The sequence below is a fragment of the Coenobita brevimanus genome, chromosome 52, assembly GCF_032717465.1.
Source record: "Coenobita brevimanus isolate Jiangsu-jjx chromosome 52, ASM3271746v2, whole genome shotgun sequence".
Lineage (NCBI taxonomy): Eukaryota > Metazoa > Arthropoda > Malacostraca > Decapoda > Coenobitidae > Coenobita > Coenobita brevimanus.
This window is the reverse complement of record NC_137005.1, coordinates 25,317-42,500: the sequence shown is the minus strand read 5'-3', so window position 1 is coordinate 42,500 and position 17,184 is coordinate 25,317. Positions and strand designations below refer to the sequence as shown.

At 43.4% G+C, this 17,184-nt stretch overlaps 1 protein-coding gene and 1 long non-coding RNA gene across 2 annotated transcripts; one reads left to right on the top strand and one right to left on the bottom strand.

Annotated features, from left to right (window-relative positions):
- Nucleotides 1–9,114: 9,114 nt before the first annotated feature.
- Nucleotides 9,115–14,866, bottom strand: LOC145400417 (uncharacterized). The gene is made up of 5 exons (XM_080272931.1): nt 14,858–14,866; nt 13,501–13,711; nt 11,060–11,139; nt 9,970–10,121; nt 9,115–9,250 (listed from the first exon to the last, which is right to left on the bottom strand). The coding sequence occupies exons 1-5, from the start codon at nt 14,864–14,866 to the stop codon at nt 9,115–9,117; spliced, it is 588 nt and encodes a 195-aa protein (XP_080129057.1).
- Nucleotides 14,867–15,407: 541 nt separating this feature from the next.
- Nucleotides 15,408–16,051, top strand: LOC145400484 (uncharacterized). Its single transcript, XR_013897442.1, has 3 exons — nt 15,408–15,420; nt 15,757–15,872; nt 16,031–16,051. It is a non-coding gene; the product is annotated as an uncharacterized LOC145400484 (long non-coding RNA).
- Nucleotides 16,052–17,184: the final 1,133 nt, after the last annotated feature.

Sequence of the window (17,184 nt, the reverse complement as noted above, 5' to 3'; positions counted from 1 at the left end):
TGTTTACAGGTCAGTCCACACACAGTCCTTAGGTCACGTCTTCCACAGAACAGGTAACGCATGGACAGCCAGCGTAACTAAATGGCAGACCAGAGATGGAGTGAGAGGATGAGGCACACAGGGAACAAGATAGAGATGATACTCGCAGATCCACCGAGCTGGAACGGAACAAGCTAACAACCAAAGGATCGGAGTGGAGACAGGTGAGAGGGGTCCTTATCCTTCAGTGGTGTGTCACAGGCTGATGATGATGATAATGAAGATGGATGTTGATGCTGATGATGTTGATGCTGCTGCTGCTGATGATGTTGATGCAAACTCTAGAATATGGTTAGATGATAGTGATGTATTTGATGGTAATGGTGATGATATTGATGTAACTTCTGTACTACATTTTTAACAGTGTTGGGACGGTGATGACATGCTGCTGCTGCTGCTGACGATGATGATGATGATGATGACGACGACGAGGAAGATGATGATGTTGATTACGACAACGAAGACGACGACGACGATGATGACGACGACGATCTTCAAGTCATTGGCTGAGTCATCTCTCCCTTTCCTTTCTGTTTAATTTCGTGTTTTGGTGACTGGGCGTGTGTGTGTGTGTGTGTGTGTGTGTGTGTGTGTGTGTGCTTGCATATGTTCGTGTATGTGTATCTTGGTTGATAATACCGTAGTTATTCAAATAACAGAATTATTTCCACACATTCATAGTTTTATTTCAAGGGTAAATATTAGGCCAAGAATATAGGACCTTTTACCTATACAAGTACGAGACACTTCCGCAATATTCTGAAAAGCTTATTACATCCCATAGACCACAGCACAGGGTTTCATAAGTCACTGATCAGTCTTTTTATGTATCGTTAGGAAGTGGATGAATATGAGTGAAGTAATACATATATTTTGGTCTTCATTTGAAGGGAAGAATTAACCTCACATATTCTTTTTAATTTTAAGGATACAACACATGATTTTCTACATTTTATCACAGTAGCTCTAGGACCGGCCCTGCCCGTCTGCTTCTCACTAACCATATTCGGATGAGAGGTGTTGTACTCATATAGGCTTTAGAGATTATAGTGAAGCCAAGTTACGTTCTACCAGTCCCACACATTGTCACACACCATCACCCTCTCACACCACACCATACCATACCACCCTCCCACACCGTATCACACCACACCATACCAATCTCTCACACTACACGACACGAAATCACACTCCCACACCACACCACAAAAAATCCTCCTCCCACACCACACCACACCACATCACACCACACAAAATTACCCTCCCACACCACACCACACCACAATAAAATCCTCCTCCCACACCACACCACACATAACCACCCTCCCACACCACACCACACCACACCACACAAAATTACTCTCCCACACCACACCACACCACACAAAATTACTCTCCCACACCACACCACATAACCACCCTCACACACCACACCACACCTCACACACAACTCTCCCCACACCACACCACACCTCACACACAACTCTCCCCACACCACACCACACAACCCCCCACCACCACACCACACCATACCACACCAAGGAGATTAACCTAAGGGGCCTGAAGCTCCCGCATCTATTAATTCTGATATTGTTTCCAGGTAACTCCACACACACACACCTCAGGTCACGTCTTTCACAGAAGAGATAACAGAAGGACAGCGAGCGTAACTGAATGGCAAGCCAGAGATGGAGTGAGAAGAAGAGGTGCACAGAGAACAAGATGGAGAGATCATATGATGCAGATCTACCGAGCAAGGACGGAACAGGCTAACAATCAATGGATCAGAGTGGAGAAAGGTGAGAGGGTCCTTATCATGCAGTGGTGTGTCACAGGCTGATGGTGATGATATTGATGGTGATAATGATGTTGATCCTGATGGTGGTGATGTTTTAACATCTCAACGTATGAGGTTACAGAATGCACAGTGAGACTGCATAGTCAGGAAATGGAAGAATATGAGTGCATTTAAGTATTTATGTAATGTGATGAATAAGGATGGAAGATCGGAGGATGAAGTGACTGAAATGATACATCAGGGAAGGAGGGTTGCTTGCTCTCTAAAAAGTAGTGATTAGGAAGAGGGAACTGAGGATGAAAGTATGAAAAAAAAAGGGCACTGCATGCTGTGATTCCCACTTTAAAGTATGAAAGTGAAGCTTGGATCTTGTTGGAAGGACACAAGTCAAGAGTGAGGGTGGTGGAAATGAGCTACTTGAGAGGAGCATGTGGAATTTCATAGAGAGACAGACAGACAAATGGGCAGATGAAGGAGCGTTGTGATGCTGATGTGGATGAGATTGAAAGCGCTAAGAGAAACACTTCGAGATGGTTTGGCCATGTGGAGAGGATGGCGAATAAGAGAATGACTAGAAGAGTGCACATGAGTTAGCTGGAAGGATAGAGGGGGATGAGAAGACCGATGATGAGATGGAGGGAAAGAGAAGAAACATATGAGTGCGATACTTGAGGCAAATGGTAGAGGACAGTACATCATGGAGGCGATTTGCTTGTGGTCAACCCTTAAGGGATTAAGGAGTCTGACTATAGGCAAACCAATATAGATAAATAGGTAGGTGATGATGATAATATGATGAAGATGAAGATGATGATGATGATGAGAATGGTAATGATAATGAGAATGACGGTGTAAATAATGATGATGATGATGGTGGTAATGAGGACGACAACTACGATGATGATGATGATGATTATGATGATGATTATAATGATGATGATATTGATGATGATTTTTGTCGGCAGGTGGAAGGACAGGACAAAACAGCAGGAACTCTACCATCGGTCCAGGTATCCACGGTTCCACATCCACCTATCCATCCATCGATCCATCCATCCACATATCCGTCCATCCATCCGTCCATCCATCCGTCCATCCATCCATCTCGCTTGATGTTAAAAGCTAAGTCTATTTAACTTAAGTAGTACCAATTGCTTCTTCATAAGCTTTCCAGCTGTCTGAACAGATCTGCAGTAGCTTTAAAAACTTCTAGAATAACTCGGTTCTGGTGCTCAGTTTGGTACTTTTATTTTCCTTTGATCAGAACTGGCGCAGCAAATTTTGAGAAAAGTCCCTCGAGTAACTCCTGTTATTTTTTTACTAGGTTTCTAATGCTGTCCATAGATCCGTTGTGGCTTTAACAGTTTCCTAGACAACACAGTCTTGGCGCTGTTCTATGCCACCCTATTATACCATGTCATACAGTGTTCTCGCTCCCTTGCTCTGTACGCTCGCTCGCTTGAACAATAAATCACCGAAGAAAAGGTGGTATAAAGCCCCCTAAGCCGCCACAGTATTATAACCCTCGGTATGCAGTCCGTTCCCTGCGGCCTTGTAACTCTATGCACCCGAAGCGCTTACAAAATAACTTGAAATAATTTTCCTTTCGTAACTATACTCGTTTCACTCTTACTTGGCCTGAGTTGTTGTTGTTGTTGTTCTTGTTACATCTTAGGCTTCTCTGGATGTGAACCCAGTGCTATGTTGAAGGACTGTCTGTGTTGTGGTGGTGTGGTGCAGGAAGTGAGTGGGTGTGCTGTGGTGTGGGGGTGCCACTTTGCAGTATGAGCACAGGGGATTGTATGTGTGTTATATTTTGTGTTAGTATTCTAGCAGGGAAGGTTGGTGTACTCGTGTCTCTGGGTTCGGTAGTGTCTGAAGGGTGTATAGCTGGTGGTGGCACATGAAGGATGCTGTTTGGTAGAAAGTTTTGGCTGGCTGGGGTGTCTGTGTGTTTATGTATGTGTTTGGTATAGAAAGTTTTGGCTGGCTGAGGTGTCTGTGTGTTTATGTATGTGTTGGCAGAAAGTTTTGGCTGGCTGGGGTGTTTGTGAGTTTATGTATGTGTCTGGGAAGTGTAGAGTTGGGTGGAGGAGAAGATATGTTGCTAAGATACTCTGTGTAGTGTTGGGCGGTTGTTCGATTTTGTTTCTTTGTGGAGCGGATGATGCAACATAAGGTTACAAGGGTGGGACGGATCTGTAGCTGAAGCGATGAACTGTGTGCCTCTCATATTCACTTGGTCTCTGACTGAAATTAGTTATGTTTCTTGGTGTAGGCTGTCAGTACTTGTGGTCTTTGTGTCTTCTGCTATCAAGGTATTGTTTTCTGTTCTTTAAAGCTTCTTCGTGTTTGTGTTGGGTAAGATTAGGGCTCAGCTTGTGCGACAGTAATTCACGGTTGTTTTAATGTATTACTTATAAGTGGAGGATGGAGTTGGGATGTATATGAGAGAGGGTGTGTGTGAATTAGGGGGAGTGATGCATAATGACAGGGGACAGGGTGGCATAGAGGCGACTTGTTTGTGGCCACCTCTTACGGGATTAAGTCGTCTGGCTATAGATAGATGGATAGACAGATAGCTTATAGTTTCCATACGGTTTGCCGAGTAGTAGCGATAGTTATCACTAGAATATGATGCTAGTCACGAATGAGTGCTGTGGAAAGGATGTAGAATTGTAGTATTGGCTGTTTCTGCTACTGATCTTGGTGACAGTCTCGTATGCTTTAAATGAAACTCTATGCCAAGTTAAAGTGAAAGGCGTGTATGTTTGTGTAGGAGGAACGAGAGACAAGGAGGTATTCTGTGGCCTGTTTTCTTTGTGCTTCCTACAAGACACAATAATAGTTATGACGGGGCATTGATGGCAAGTTTGTGGGTCAGCACACACGTACGGCCTCTCATTATACAAGGTGATCCATATATTACGCCACCCAGTTCTTGTGTGTTGCGGGCACGGCTCAGTGAACATTGCCAGTATCTATCCTGCATCATTATCTACTTCCCATAACCCTCTTCAGGCTTAGCTTTATAATATAGGCTTTAATTTAGATCCATTGATTGCATGGTGGAGAATTCCCATAACCTTTTTTATGCTTAGCTGTATATCATTGTATTGTATAATCTTTTATGCCCACTGATCACAAGGCTGAGTAGTAATTTCGTGAAGCGATCAGAATGTCTTAGCTCATCACAAAAGCCGTCCCCACAACACACAAGACTGCAGAGCGCAATATACTTATCACCTATATTAAGTCAAAGCCACAGTTAAAAAGGTAATGAAACAAGACAGAAAATTTAAGTTTTCATTATTAATACTTCAGTATAGAATACATTAACAGAGACAGCAATATAGAATATGCATTCAAAAGTAGCATTTGTCCACAGAACATCCTGGAGGGGAGCGACCCGACTTGCAAGGCAGATCACACCATCACCACCAGGCTTCTCTCGGCAGGGCAGATCACCAGCAGCAGCAGCAAGTAATCTCACGGCTGGGGAAGACACGACACCCTGCCGCCGCCGCTGCCACCACCACCACCACCAGGCATCTCAGAGTAGGGGAAGACACCACATCACCGTCAGGCTTCTCACGGCAGGGCAGACCAAACTTCAGCAGGGTATGACCAGTGTGGCAAGGAAGCAGCGTCAAGGCAGCAGACTCCAGCACGACCTGTGGACCAGACGTGTATTAGTTCAAATCAGTGTTAGCTTTAGTCATTTAATCTTCTATCTATCTCTATCTATTGCCAGAGGCCTCAATCCCGTTTGGGGTGGCCACAAACAAATCGCCTCCAAGTCGCCCTGTCCCCCGCCATTTCACTGCCCTGCTCCCAACTCACACCCCCCTCTCTCATATACCTCTCCACCCCTTCCCTCCCTCTCATCCTCGGCCTCCCCCTCCCTCTTCCCCCCTCCACCTCACTCACATACACTCTCTTCGTCAGTCTTTCACCCTCCATCCTCTCCACATGGCCAAACCACCTCAGTGTGTTCTCATAATGCTTCCTATCACATCCACATCCACACCACAACGCTCCTTTATATCCTCATTCGTCAGCCTGTCTCTCCATGTGACTCCACAGGCTCCTCTTAAATAACTCATTTCCACTGCTCTCACTCTTGACTTGTGTCCTTCCAACAACGTCCAAGCTTCACTTCCGTACGTTAGAGTTGGTATCACAATACTGTCATGTAGTAACTTTTTCACTTCCATGCTCACTTCCCTGTTTCTTATCACTGCTTTCAAAGAACCAGCAACCTTTCTTCCCTGCTGTACCCTTTCAAGCACTTCACCCTCCAAACCTCCATCCTTACTCATCACACTACCCAAGTACTTAAACGTACTCACATTATCCAATTCCTCACCATCCAACCTCGCTGTACATTCACTTACTTCACCTCTCTCAAAGACCATCACTTTACTCTTCCCTACATTCACCTTTAGATTCCGTTTCTTGCACACTCTCCCAAACTCATCCACCAAGCCTTGCAGCTCCCCTTCGTCTTCACTCAACAACACAGTATCATCTGCAAACAACAGTACAGAGAGTTTCCAAACACTATCCTCTCTCACCAGGGCCACTCCAACATCCACTACCTTACCTTGTACCTCATTTATTACCCCATCCATGTACAGATTGAACAACCATGGAGACATGACACATCCCTGTTTCAACCCAACTTTCAAAGAGAAAAATTCACTTAGTTCACCATCCACACGCACTGCAGCCTTCGCACCATCGTACATACTCTTCACAGCATTCAACAGCTTCCCATCTACTCCATATATTCTTAACACTTTCCACAATCCTTGTCTATCCACCCTGTCATATGCTTTCTCCAAATCCATGAAAGGCGCATACAACTTCTTTCCCTTCTCTAGAAACTTTTCCACTAAAGATCTAAGAATGAATATCTGATCTACACAACCTCTTCTCTTCCTAAAGCCTCCCTGTCCTTCTCCAACTAATTTCTCTGTTCCTTCTCTAACTCTGTCAATAAGTATCCTACCATACACTTTTCCTATTATACTAAGAAGACAAATGCCCCTATAATTACCACACATTTCTTTTTCCCCTTTTCCTTTGTACAAGGGAATAATTATACCTGACTTCCAATCCTCCGGGACTCTACCTTCCTCCCAGGCCAATCTGCACATCTTCCACATCCATTCTACTACTATCTCTCCCCCATGCTTCAGCATTTCACCACACACTCCATCAATTCCTGGGGCTTTCCCCGATTTAACTTTCTTCATTGCTTCCACAACTTCTATCCTACTGATTTCTTCCTGTCTTCTCACCTCCCTCCTTCTCCAAGCCATTCTCCAGCCACTTATACTCGCATTACTTCCATCCTCAATGTTCAACAATTCCTTAAAGTGTTCTCTCCATCTGCTCACTTTTTCTCCCTTCTCCACTAGCAATCAACCATTTTTATCTTTCACTCGCCTCCTAACTTCACTTCCACCCTGTCTTACTCTTTTCACCTCTTTCCAGAACATTTTCTTACAGTTCCTCCACTTTACACTCAAATTCCTTCCAAATTCCTCATCCACTCTCTTCTTACTCTCTCTTACTAATCTTTTCACCTCCCTCTTTCTTTCTACATATAACTCTCTCTTCCGCCTCTCAACTTCTTCCACGCCCCTATTTCTCATCCATTCATTGTATGCTTTCTTCTTTTGTGCCACAGCCTGTCTCACCTCTTCAGTCCACCACGCTGTTCCTTGCACCCCCCTCCGTCTTCTCTTCCTTCCACACACCACATCACATGCTGCACATATTTCTTCCGTAAATATCATACTCACACCTTCCAAGTCTCCCATCTGCTCCAATTCATATTTGCCCAATCGTTCCTCCACTTCTCTCTTATACTCTGCCTTTTTCTCATCCTCTTGTAACCTTTCCACTCTCCTTGCAACTACTTCCTCTCGTCTTTCCCTTCTTCTATTCCTCCATCTTACTTGAATCCTAATTCTGGCCACCACCAAGTAGTGGTCAGAAAGTCCACTCCCCCAGCCTCTATAAGCTCTTGCATCCATTACACATCTTCGCATCCTTTCATCCACACACACATAATCAATCATTGCCTTCCTTTCATTCAGTTCACCACCCACCCTTCTCATCACTCGCCATGTATACCTGTGGATCATTTTATGCCTGAAGAGGGTATTGGCTATCACCATCTTGGCACTATTCCTTGTAGCACCTTTTTCTTAAGATTATTTCTATGTATGTTATTAGTGTATCTTAATGTGTAATATGCAAAACAGGCAAGAAAGAGGTGCTAGGGAGTCTCAGACAACGGGAATATGTACCTTATATCCACACTAAACCAAGTGAATAAGTCTAACATTTAGGGACCCAAGGCTAGAAGGGCTTAGTTATAGTGATGTATTTTATATCAGGAAAGAGGTAAATTATGCTAGTCTTCACTCAGTTCAAGTCTCTGAAGCCTATGTGAGCCTCAGTTGTTAGGTACAGATCTGAGTCTATTAATTACTTAGTGAAAACGTGAGCCATAATTCAACATGTAATTATTAAGTCATTACATTCAAATGTACGAGTAATTGTAACCAATAAAATTTATGTTACGAGTTCTGAGTATGTTATTGACCCCCATGTACGACAAAATGGTGTCTTTGAATACCTGACTTTCTGGACTTAGCTAAAAAAAAAAAAAAAAGGTCAGATTGGCTAGATTTTACGAAAACACGAAAAGTTTTAGATTTATCAGTAATAATCAAAAGGACTAACTGTACTAACGTCAAGATAAAGATGGACTGATAGAATATACGGGCACAACTGATGGGTCTCGGAAAAATAAAACTCCAAAATAAATCCTGGGACACTGTATAATACCATAAGAACACTACCTGCCTCGATAGAGAGGAGCCAGACCAGAGTGACAGGCCAAGTAATCTGGTCTACGTCTGTCAAAGAACTAAGCTGCCAGGCCAGCTGTTTGTCATAACCTCTGAACCGACATGTCATCGCCACCCTTACCCACCCACCCACACCTCTATCGTTAGCTATGGTCGACACTGCTTCGGATATCATGTGTCGTATGATGATGATGATGAGGGGACACCCAAATATTTTTTTTTTTACCCCTAAAATTTCCGATCCAACCGTTTTCTATGATTAATAAAGGGGTAACTAGGGTAAATTTATTGTTTTTTAAAAGCCTCTCCTCAGGTTCCTACGCTACTGAGGGTGCAATGAATGTTACTCTTTGGTGTATTCCATTTATTAGATTGCAATAAAATCAATTACACACTCGTAGACTTCGTTTTAATCACCCCTTGTTGCTGTTGCTCCTGCTGTTCTTGTGGTCGTAGGTTGGTCTGTACGTGATCCCAGTGGACTGCAGGCTGAATTTTCCCTTTCCTGAAGTCCACCGTCCTCCTGTAGGGAGATAGGGGGCGTTTAAGGATGGTTATGTTACCTGGCAGCTGCACCGCCTGTTGTGGTGTGCTGGGGTGTGTTGTGATGCATGTATTGTGTGTGTGGTGATATGGTGTGCTGTGCTGGGACAAAAACTACCCATTAAATATATATAAACAGTAAAAAATAAGTTAATTATTGATCCAACCTTCCGTTGTACGTCTGGCAAACCAATCTTTCAGGCACTCGATCGTACAGCATACATAACGCAATAATTGTACCAAATCATCAAAATCCCTCTAAAAACATTAATTTATCGTTAGTGTATTACCTTATAGTGGAAAATCAGGTGGAATTACAAGCAAATTAGGGAGAATAGACTGGAAAATCCTTCGACTTGGGGTCAGAGTGGAGTCGGGGCGAGTGTGGCAGCGAGAAAGACATCAGTTGCAGCCAGACCTCCGTGGTGTGAGGTCTGGCATGCAGCTCTACTCTGCCAAATTCACTGGCTCCCTCTGTTTCGCTGTGCCTGTCTCTATCTCTATCGCTGTCTATCTCCATTTCTATCTCTGTCTGTTTCTCATACACGCACACATACACAGTTTTACACCATACCATCGTCATTTACACCATTGACATAATTATATACTATCATTCTTTAACATATGCCCCTCACACACACACACACACACACACACACACACACACACACTCATGCACAAAAACAACATACACTATACCTCCATCCGTTGAGTGGGATGGTATGCGTGACGAGAACGAGGTCCTCCAAACAGGCTACTTCTACCCCACTGGATGTGTTCCTGGAGCGCATACCTCCCTGGGTGATGAGAGTGGTGGTGTTGCTGGTTGTGTTGTGGTTCAGGCCCTGGTGCTGTTGGGGATAAAGATCATGTTGTGAAATTCCATCGACACAGTATAAACATAACACATCTATACCATGACTACACACACACACACACACACACACAGCTCCCTTCCGGGAGGGTAAAAGCTGACGATCACGACCATCAAGTGATCCTGACCGACCCGGTGAATTACACACACACACACACACAAACCCAACCCCCACACACTCACCAAGCACCCACAAACACCCTCACTGTTAGACCACTTTCACTCTCTACTTAATAAAATACCCTGATGACTAGAATAGGAGCTGTCCCGACCATGACAGGGTTAATGGTACCAGTATTAACACTATCAGGTTCCTAGGACTCTATCTAAGCTCTAGAAATAGTCTGAGTTAGCTAGAATAAAGGAAAAAAAGCCCAGCACAATAGGAATACTTGTATGAAATATCTGACAGTACTGTACTATCTCCCTAAAAATATTTCAAAATAATCTATATAATAAAATCACACCTTATGACAGTACGGGAAGAAATATGCTCTAGAAGAATGCTCTAGAAATATGCTAGACATATGCTCTTATGGCCTAGTTTTATACAGAGTTAGGACTGTAGATCAAGAGAGTAAAACAGTACCAAGATAACGATCCAAATATGAGGCTTCGAAGAATAAGGTGAAACGAAGCTTATTAACTTTATCTATTTAACTTAGTATCAGTAATTTGGTAGGGCATAATCAACAGCAAATAATATAGAAAGAAGAATCATGAGCTTGGGAATTAACATACATATGGAAAAGTGTACAAGATGGAGTTCGACTCGTAACACTGGTTTCAAGGCAATATATGATCCCATTATTTAACCTAGGATATGATTTGCACGAGATCTAAGTCAGCTGTATTAACTCTACGATAAAATATAGGAATATAGCACTAGAAGTAGTAATAATAGCATAAACTGACCTTAAAATGGCGGAAAACAAGCGCTGGTAGGAGTGAGTAGCTGGGTGTGGTTCTGGTGGCGATGCGGTGAACTAACCAAGCTGATGACGTTATGGCGGCGATCACTGCCTCTCATTTGAACCCCAGACGCCCTACAAGACGGACCTCCTGGCTCCACCTGCCCAGCTGATGACTCTGGCGATTTTTCCTCTCCATTTCAGGTCTGTTAAGGAAATTTAAAAGTGTATTATTTCAAGCGTGACTTATTTTTCAAGTTTTTGGTGGCTTTCGGCGGAAAAGAAGCTCGAATTTAATTTATATATATATTTTTTTAAGAAATAGCCAGATATTCTTAGGAATTTTACCGGTCTTTGCAAAATGTCTGCCAGTGAGGTGAAGGAAGCCGGCAGACTGTATTTTCAACTTAGTGAAATATCAATGCTGCCAACACCAAGACTCTTGTCCTCATTACTGCCTGCTGTCTGCCTAATTTATTTTTAATATACATAGTTTTACAGTAAGAATTTTTCCTACTCTGCCACAAACAGTTAGACTGGCAATAGGCCACGTATGTTGGTGCCTGATCGTGACTAAATCCTTCCGTTAACCCCAGTGAACCGATGACTAATTATCCGATTTTATTCCTCGCATCTGAAGACAACTGGATTTACCTTATTTCTACAAATTAAAAGAATTGTGGGTATTTTTCTGTAACTAGGGATAGGTTTTCAAAATGTGGGGATTATTTTTTCAAACTGGAGAGGTTAGACACAGCCTTCATTAATCCTTTAACTACGAGAGATCCCTTAAGCTGAATAAAATCGTCTGGTGGTTGCCTGATAGCAGACTGGAAGGGTTTATTACAGGATCAATTTCTGCCACTGATGTGCCTTCAACAATGCAATCAACTCCTTCAATATAGCGTATTTTGCCTATTATTCCCGCTATTTCCAAACTCTTTAAATCAGCTTAGAGAATTTGGTCTAATGGGGTCTGATACAGCCTTAACCCCTTCACTATTACAAGTCCTATGTTCAATAATACCGTCTGAAGCCAGCATGCTCCAAACAAAAAAGATTGTCATAGAACTGAAGAGGTTCAAACTGATTTCGGGTTTTTTATCGTTTACTACAGTCGGGGTATTTTCATTTTTTCTTTCACTAGGGGTAGGATTTACCCCTGTTTCGAATGATTTAGATTAATTTCCACCACAAGTGATGCCTAACCCCTATTTGGGATTGAAGTCATATACGAAATAAAATCCTTGAAATCGACAGATAAGTTTTTTTTTTTTTTTTTTTTTTTTTCACTAGGGGCAGAATTTACCCATATTTCGAATGGTTTTGAGGCTAATTCTCGCCTATTTCTTTCTTTATTAAATTAACCTAACGTAACCTAACTTGCCCTAACGTAATCAAACTTAACCCCTAACCTAAGACACATTTGCGAAGGATATGTCATAGAGAAGACCCTCTCCCTCTTCTAATTTAAGGAGTTTGTCTTAGGTAAGGCTGGAATACCCGACGGGCTTGACTGTAATAATTGGCAATAATACCCTGATTTCTGGGTCGTTTTTATATCAGTTCTCATTAATCTGGTCCACAAACTCGTTCTGTTACTTCCTCTGTCACCAAGCTCAGTGGCAGAAATAGAAAATGCTATGGCTAAATAAGTCTCAGTAATATAAATGACATTCGTATTTCGCCTCAATCTTCGTCTCCACAAATTTGCTAAACTCTGCATTTTTTTTCCAGGCTCTACTTCGCTCGCTGGCACAATGTTCAGCAGCAGTGAGGAGTGAATGTCAAGCAAGAATTAACACCTTCACTACGAGAGATGCATGTATGAACCATGAAGTTACCCGTCCTGCAGCCCACCATCCTTTTGGTACTATCAGTGCCACCACATGGTGTCCCTCTCCAGCACCAAAATGGATGGATGGAGGCTGCTTTTAATCCCTTCTGTTGGACACCCTCCTTGATCTGAATAAATCCGTCAGAGGCAGCCACAATACAAATATACAGGCGTCATCGTACTGAAGGATCAACACAGCAGCTTCAGCAACAGGTATATGCAATAATTTTGTAAATTGCTGTCATATTTGCTTATTATTTTGCGATAATCGTTGTTGCAAGTGAGCATTTATAATTATATGAACAAACGAGTAAACTTTTGAATGCACTACTTAATCCTTTACATTCATTTATTAATAATCTCTTGTAATATTATGCCCTAACCTTTTATACTTATATGGTTTAATCTTTTCCCCACAGGTTGCCTCGCTGGTGTGTAGTGATGGTAGGGAGGAGGGCAGGCTGGGGTGGGGGTGGAGGGTAGCCAGGAGCAGGGAGGGTCATGGGGCAAGCTTAGGTGGGTTAGGCAGCAGAGTTATGGTCAACTAGGTTGGCTTTCTAGGCCGGGTTAAGTTAGGCGTGGTAGTCTTAGGTCATCTATTAGCTTACTTCGTTGATGTTGGTTGTATGGTTGTCCGGCAGGACGTCTGTGGTTGTCGTTGTTGGTTGTTGGACACGAGTTTTTGACTGAGCGGCGATACACCACCAGCGGGGGAGCGACAGCATCATCATCAGCATCGTCGTTGTCTTCGCCGTCATCAGTAACAGCAGCAGCAGCAGCAGCAGTAACTTCAGCGATGAGACAGGTAACTGGATGATCCTGAAATGGAATTGAAATTAGCCAAATGTAACACATGACAGAAAATTCAATTTTGAATAATGGCTGAATATTAATCTTGAAGAGTAAAGACCTAAACACCTAATGTACATTTTTTTTTTTCCTAAACCTGTATGTGGCCTTACTTTGATATGACAGCACTAAAAGAAGATTAGGTTTTGATAATTGTTTTTTTGACAGGCGAGCACAGAAGAGCGGAGATGCATCATCGACCACGCAGCTTCCCTGAACCCGATGTGCTGAGAGGGAGCGAGGACGGGAGAAGGGGTGATGGAGCAGGACGGACGAGAGAGGGAGAGAGGACGGAGGGATGGAAGAGCGAGGACGGAGGGATGGAAGAGCGAGGACGGAGGGATGGGACGGAGGGATGGAAGAGCGAGGACGGGCGAGGGGGCCAGGACGGACGTGCAGAGGAGCGAGGGGGCGAGGAGATAAGACCCACGAGGGAGCGAGCTACTACATCAACGGGATGCTGGTGTGTAAGCTGTTGGCAACCTTTCCCTTGTGGCCGTATTCTCGTTAGCTCAGTAGGATATCTCTAGTCCGTTTACCCTAACCTGACAAATATCCATAATCTCTTCATGCTCAGTGGATAGCAAAATGTAATCAGACTGGAGACTTTGACTAATAATCAAGGGGAGCCGGTGGCTCAATCGGTAGAGAGGTGACCTGCAGTCCTACCGGACCCAGGTTCAAATCCCTGCTGGGGCAGGGATGAGCTTAAGGATCTGAGTTTCATAAAATCAGACTTTACAGATCTACCAGAAGAGCCGCCGACATGTCGAAAAAATACCCCCGCTAATACCAATATGAGACAGCCCAGCTATGTATTAAATATGAACGATGGGTGTTAGCGTCGAAGTGGTGACATGTAGAGGTGTATGGCATGTAGGAGGACTACTGGGTATTGAGAGCAGGCTGTGAAGCCTATTCCCAGAATCGGACACTTAAAAAAAAAAAAAAATCCTACCTTTTAGCGTAAGTCCATCGAATTTCACGTAGCCAGGACATACGTAATGAAAGTTAATATATTACACATACTAGTAAAGGTGTGAGTGGTAAAGGCAGGTGAAAACAGGCTATAGCATCACGTTACTTGTAAATGCTAAATGTTACTCTTTTACTTACCTTAGACATTGTGTAGATACTGGACAAAATGTATAGGAAGATGGCACAATTATGCAAAACAAATCGTGAAGGAAGAGGTATTAAAGAAATCTAATCTCATGGGAACGTCACTATGCTATCACTAACATATACTGAATTAAGACAACTGATGGAGAATTATAACTGAGAACTGTTGCTGTGACTATGTTAATCTTACAGACTGATGCAGACGACGAGCCTACGACGAGGGCCGCAACCTGTGGCGTCGACGTGGGGTTGTTGTGTCGGCGTGAAGGTCGTTGGGTCGGCGTGGAGGTCGTTGCGTCGGCGTGGAGGTCGTTGCGTCGGCGTGGAGGTCGTTGCGTCGGCGTGGAGGTCGTTGCGTCGGCGTGGAGGTCGTTGTGTCGGCGTGGAGGTCGTTATGTCGGTGTGGAGGTCGTTGTGTCGGAGTGAAGGTCGTTGGGTCGTCGTTGGGGCCTACTGTGTCGGCGTTGCGTGCGGCGTCAGCGTGGGACTGAAGCGTCGAAGTGGAGCTGCAGTGCTGGTGTGCAAGTGCAACAAATACGTCAACAGCAGCTGCAATGGTAAGAAATAATTTAAGTTTTCAGTCTTGTGCTAAAGTTTGTTCATAAGATTGCTAGCTTGTACCTTCAACTTGACACAGCTACCAAACACTAAGCAAACCAGAGAGAATAATTGTGAAAATACTACTAAACAAAATTAAACAATTCACGTCTTTGGGGATGTAACATGCTATCAAAAGTTCTATCTGTCTGCACATGCGTAAGTTAAAGACCACATTTCTTTTTCCAGCATTTAACCTTTGAGAATGCATTGCTTAATACTGTAAAGAACATTCCCATAAAATAACTGATCATAAAACTTAGAAGAAATGATGCAGCAGTGTTCATGTTCCACAGGGATGCAGACGGCATACCTACCACGTTGGGGAAGAGAAGGAAGCTGTGATGTGGGCGGAAGCTGCGGCGTGGGCAGTTGTCGTCGTCATCGGCGGAAGCTGTGTGGCCGGCGGAAGGTTCGTACGCTGCAGTGGTAAGATAAATTTGCTGTATGATAATTCTGCTTATACTTGCTGACCTTAAACTTTTAAAATATCTGCATGAGTAACTAAAACATCCTTGTGCATACAAACACCTTAAGAGAACTGCTGCTGAGAGTACATTCATCTTGCAGGGGCTGAGGAGCTGCCGAGACAGAGCTGTGATGTCGCCAGGATTAGATGAGGGCGGGAGATGAAGCGTCAGCGTGGGGAACTGTGGAAGCTGTAAATGGTAAGATGTGTTTTAGTGTTATCTGACTCTAATTACATGTCTTGGTCAGTTAAATATCTGCACGACAGTGAAAATAAACAGCCATGTAGAAAAATAACATGGATGTCTGTTACAAATACGATCATCTTTCAGGCGGATGCTGAGGATCGGTGCCGGAGTACAGACCTGAGACGCCGGGGCCTTTAATACTTTTATGTGAAAAATATACTTACGGCATAACTGAAATTGTTAGTGTCATTAAGTACTTTGCAACAATTTCCTTAAGATATCATTGTCATAAGAGGCGTTAATGAAATAGACCAACAAGATTACCGCTCAGATTCCGTGTCCAGTTATAGATGGCGAATAATTATGGAAAAAAATAGTTTATGTAGCAGATGAAATAACTCTGAAATAGCTTATCGGACTAGAGATCTGTCTCTTCACAGACACTGTTATTACAGGGAGGGACGTGTGAGCAGAAGTGCACTTACTGAGGTGGCCAGAACAGCAAAGAAGGTACTACGAGAGGAAGCCAGAGGACGAGATGAGCAAAGAATACAAGAAATCATGCCTATGACACAAGAGGTCGGAGATAAAATGAGAGGATAACTGAACCGGGATGCCAGAACAAGTGTTGGCATTTCATCACGCCAGGTACAGTTTAGTTATGGCTTTTGGTACAGGTATGGCATATGATTGATTATACTGTTTAATATAATGATTATACCGTTGCATACGTTGATCAGCAATTTAGTTTCGTCTCCAAAATGCTTACACGTCTCGGCCTTGAAATCAGTCTATCTATCTATTGCCTGACGCTATAATCCCGTAAGGGGTGGCTATTTTACTGAGTTATTTGTTTTATGGGGAGGGGCACTAACCCTCTGCCAACCCACTTGACACGTAGGCAGCACGTATGGTTTGGTTATATGGTTAACATCCAGCGTTGTAATTTTTTCTTGGCTTACAGGAAACCATTTGGCTTGTCACTAAATATAAAGCACATGTAAAGGAAAGAAAAGCAATAAGAAGTGACAGGAAAGATGGGAGAATTAGGAAGAGAGGAGGGCAGGC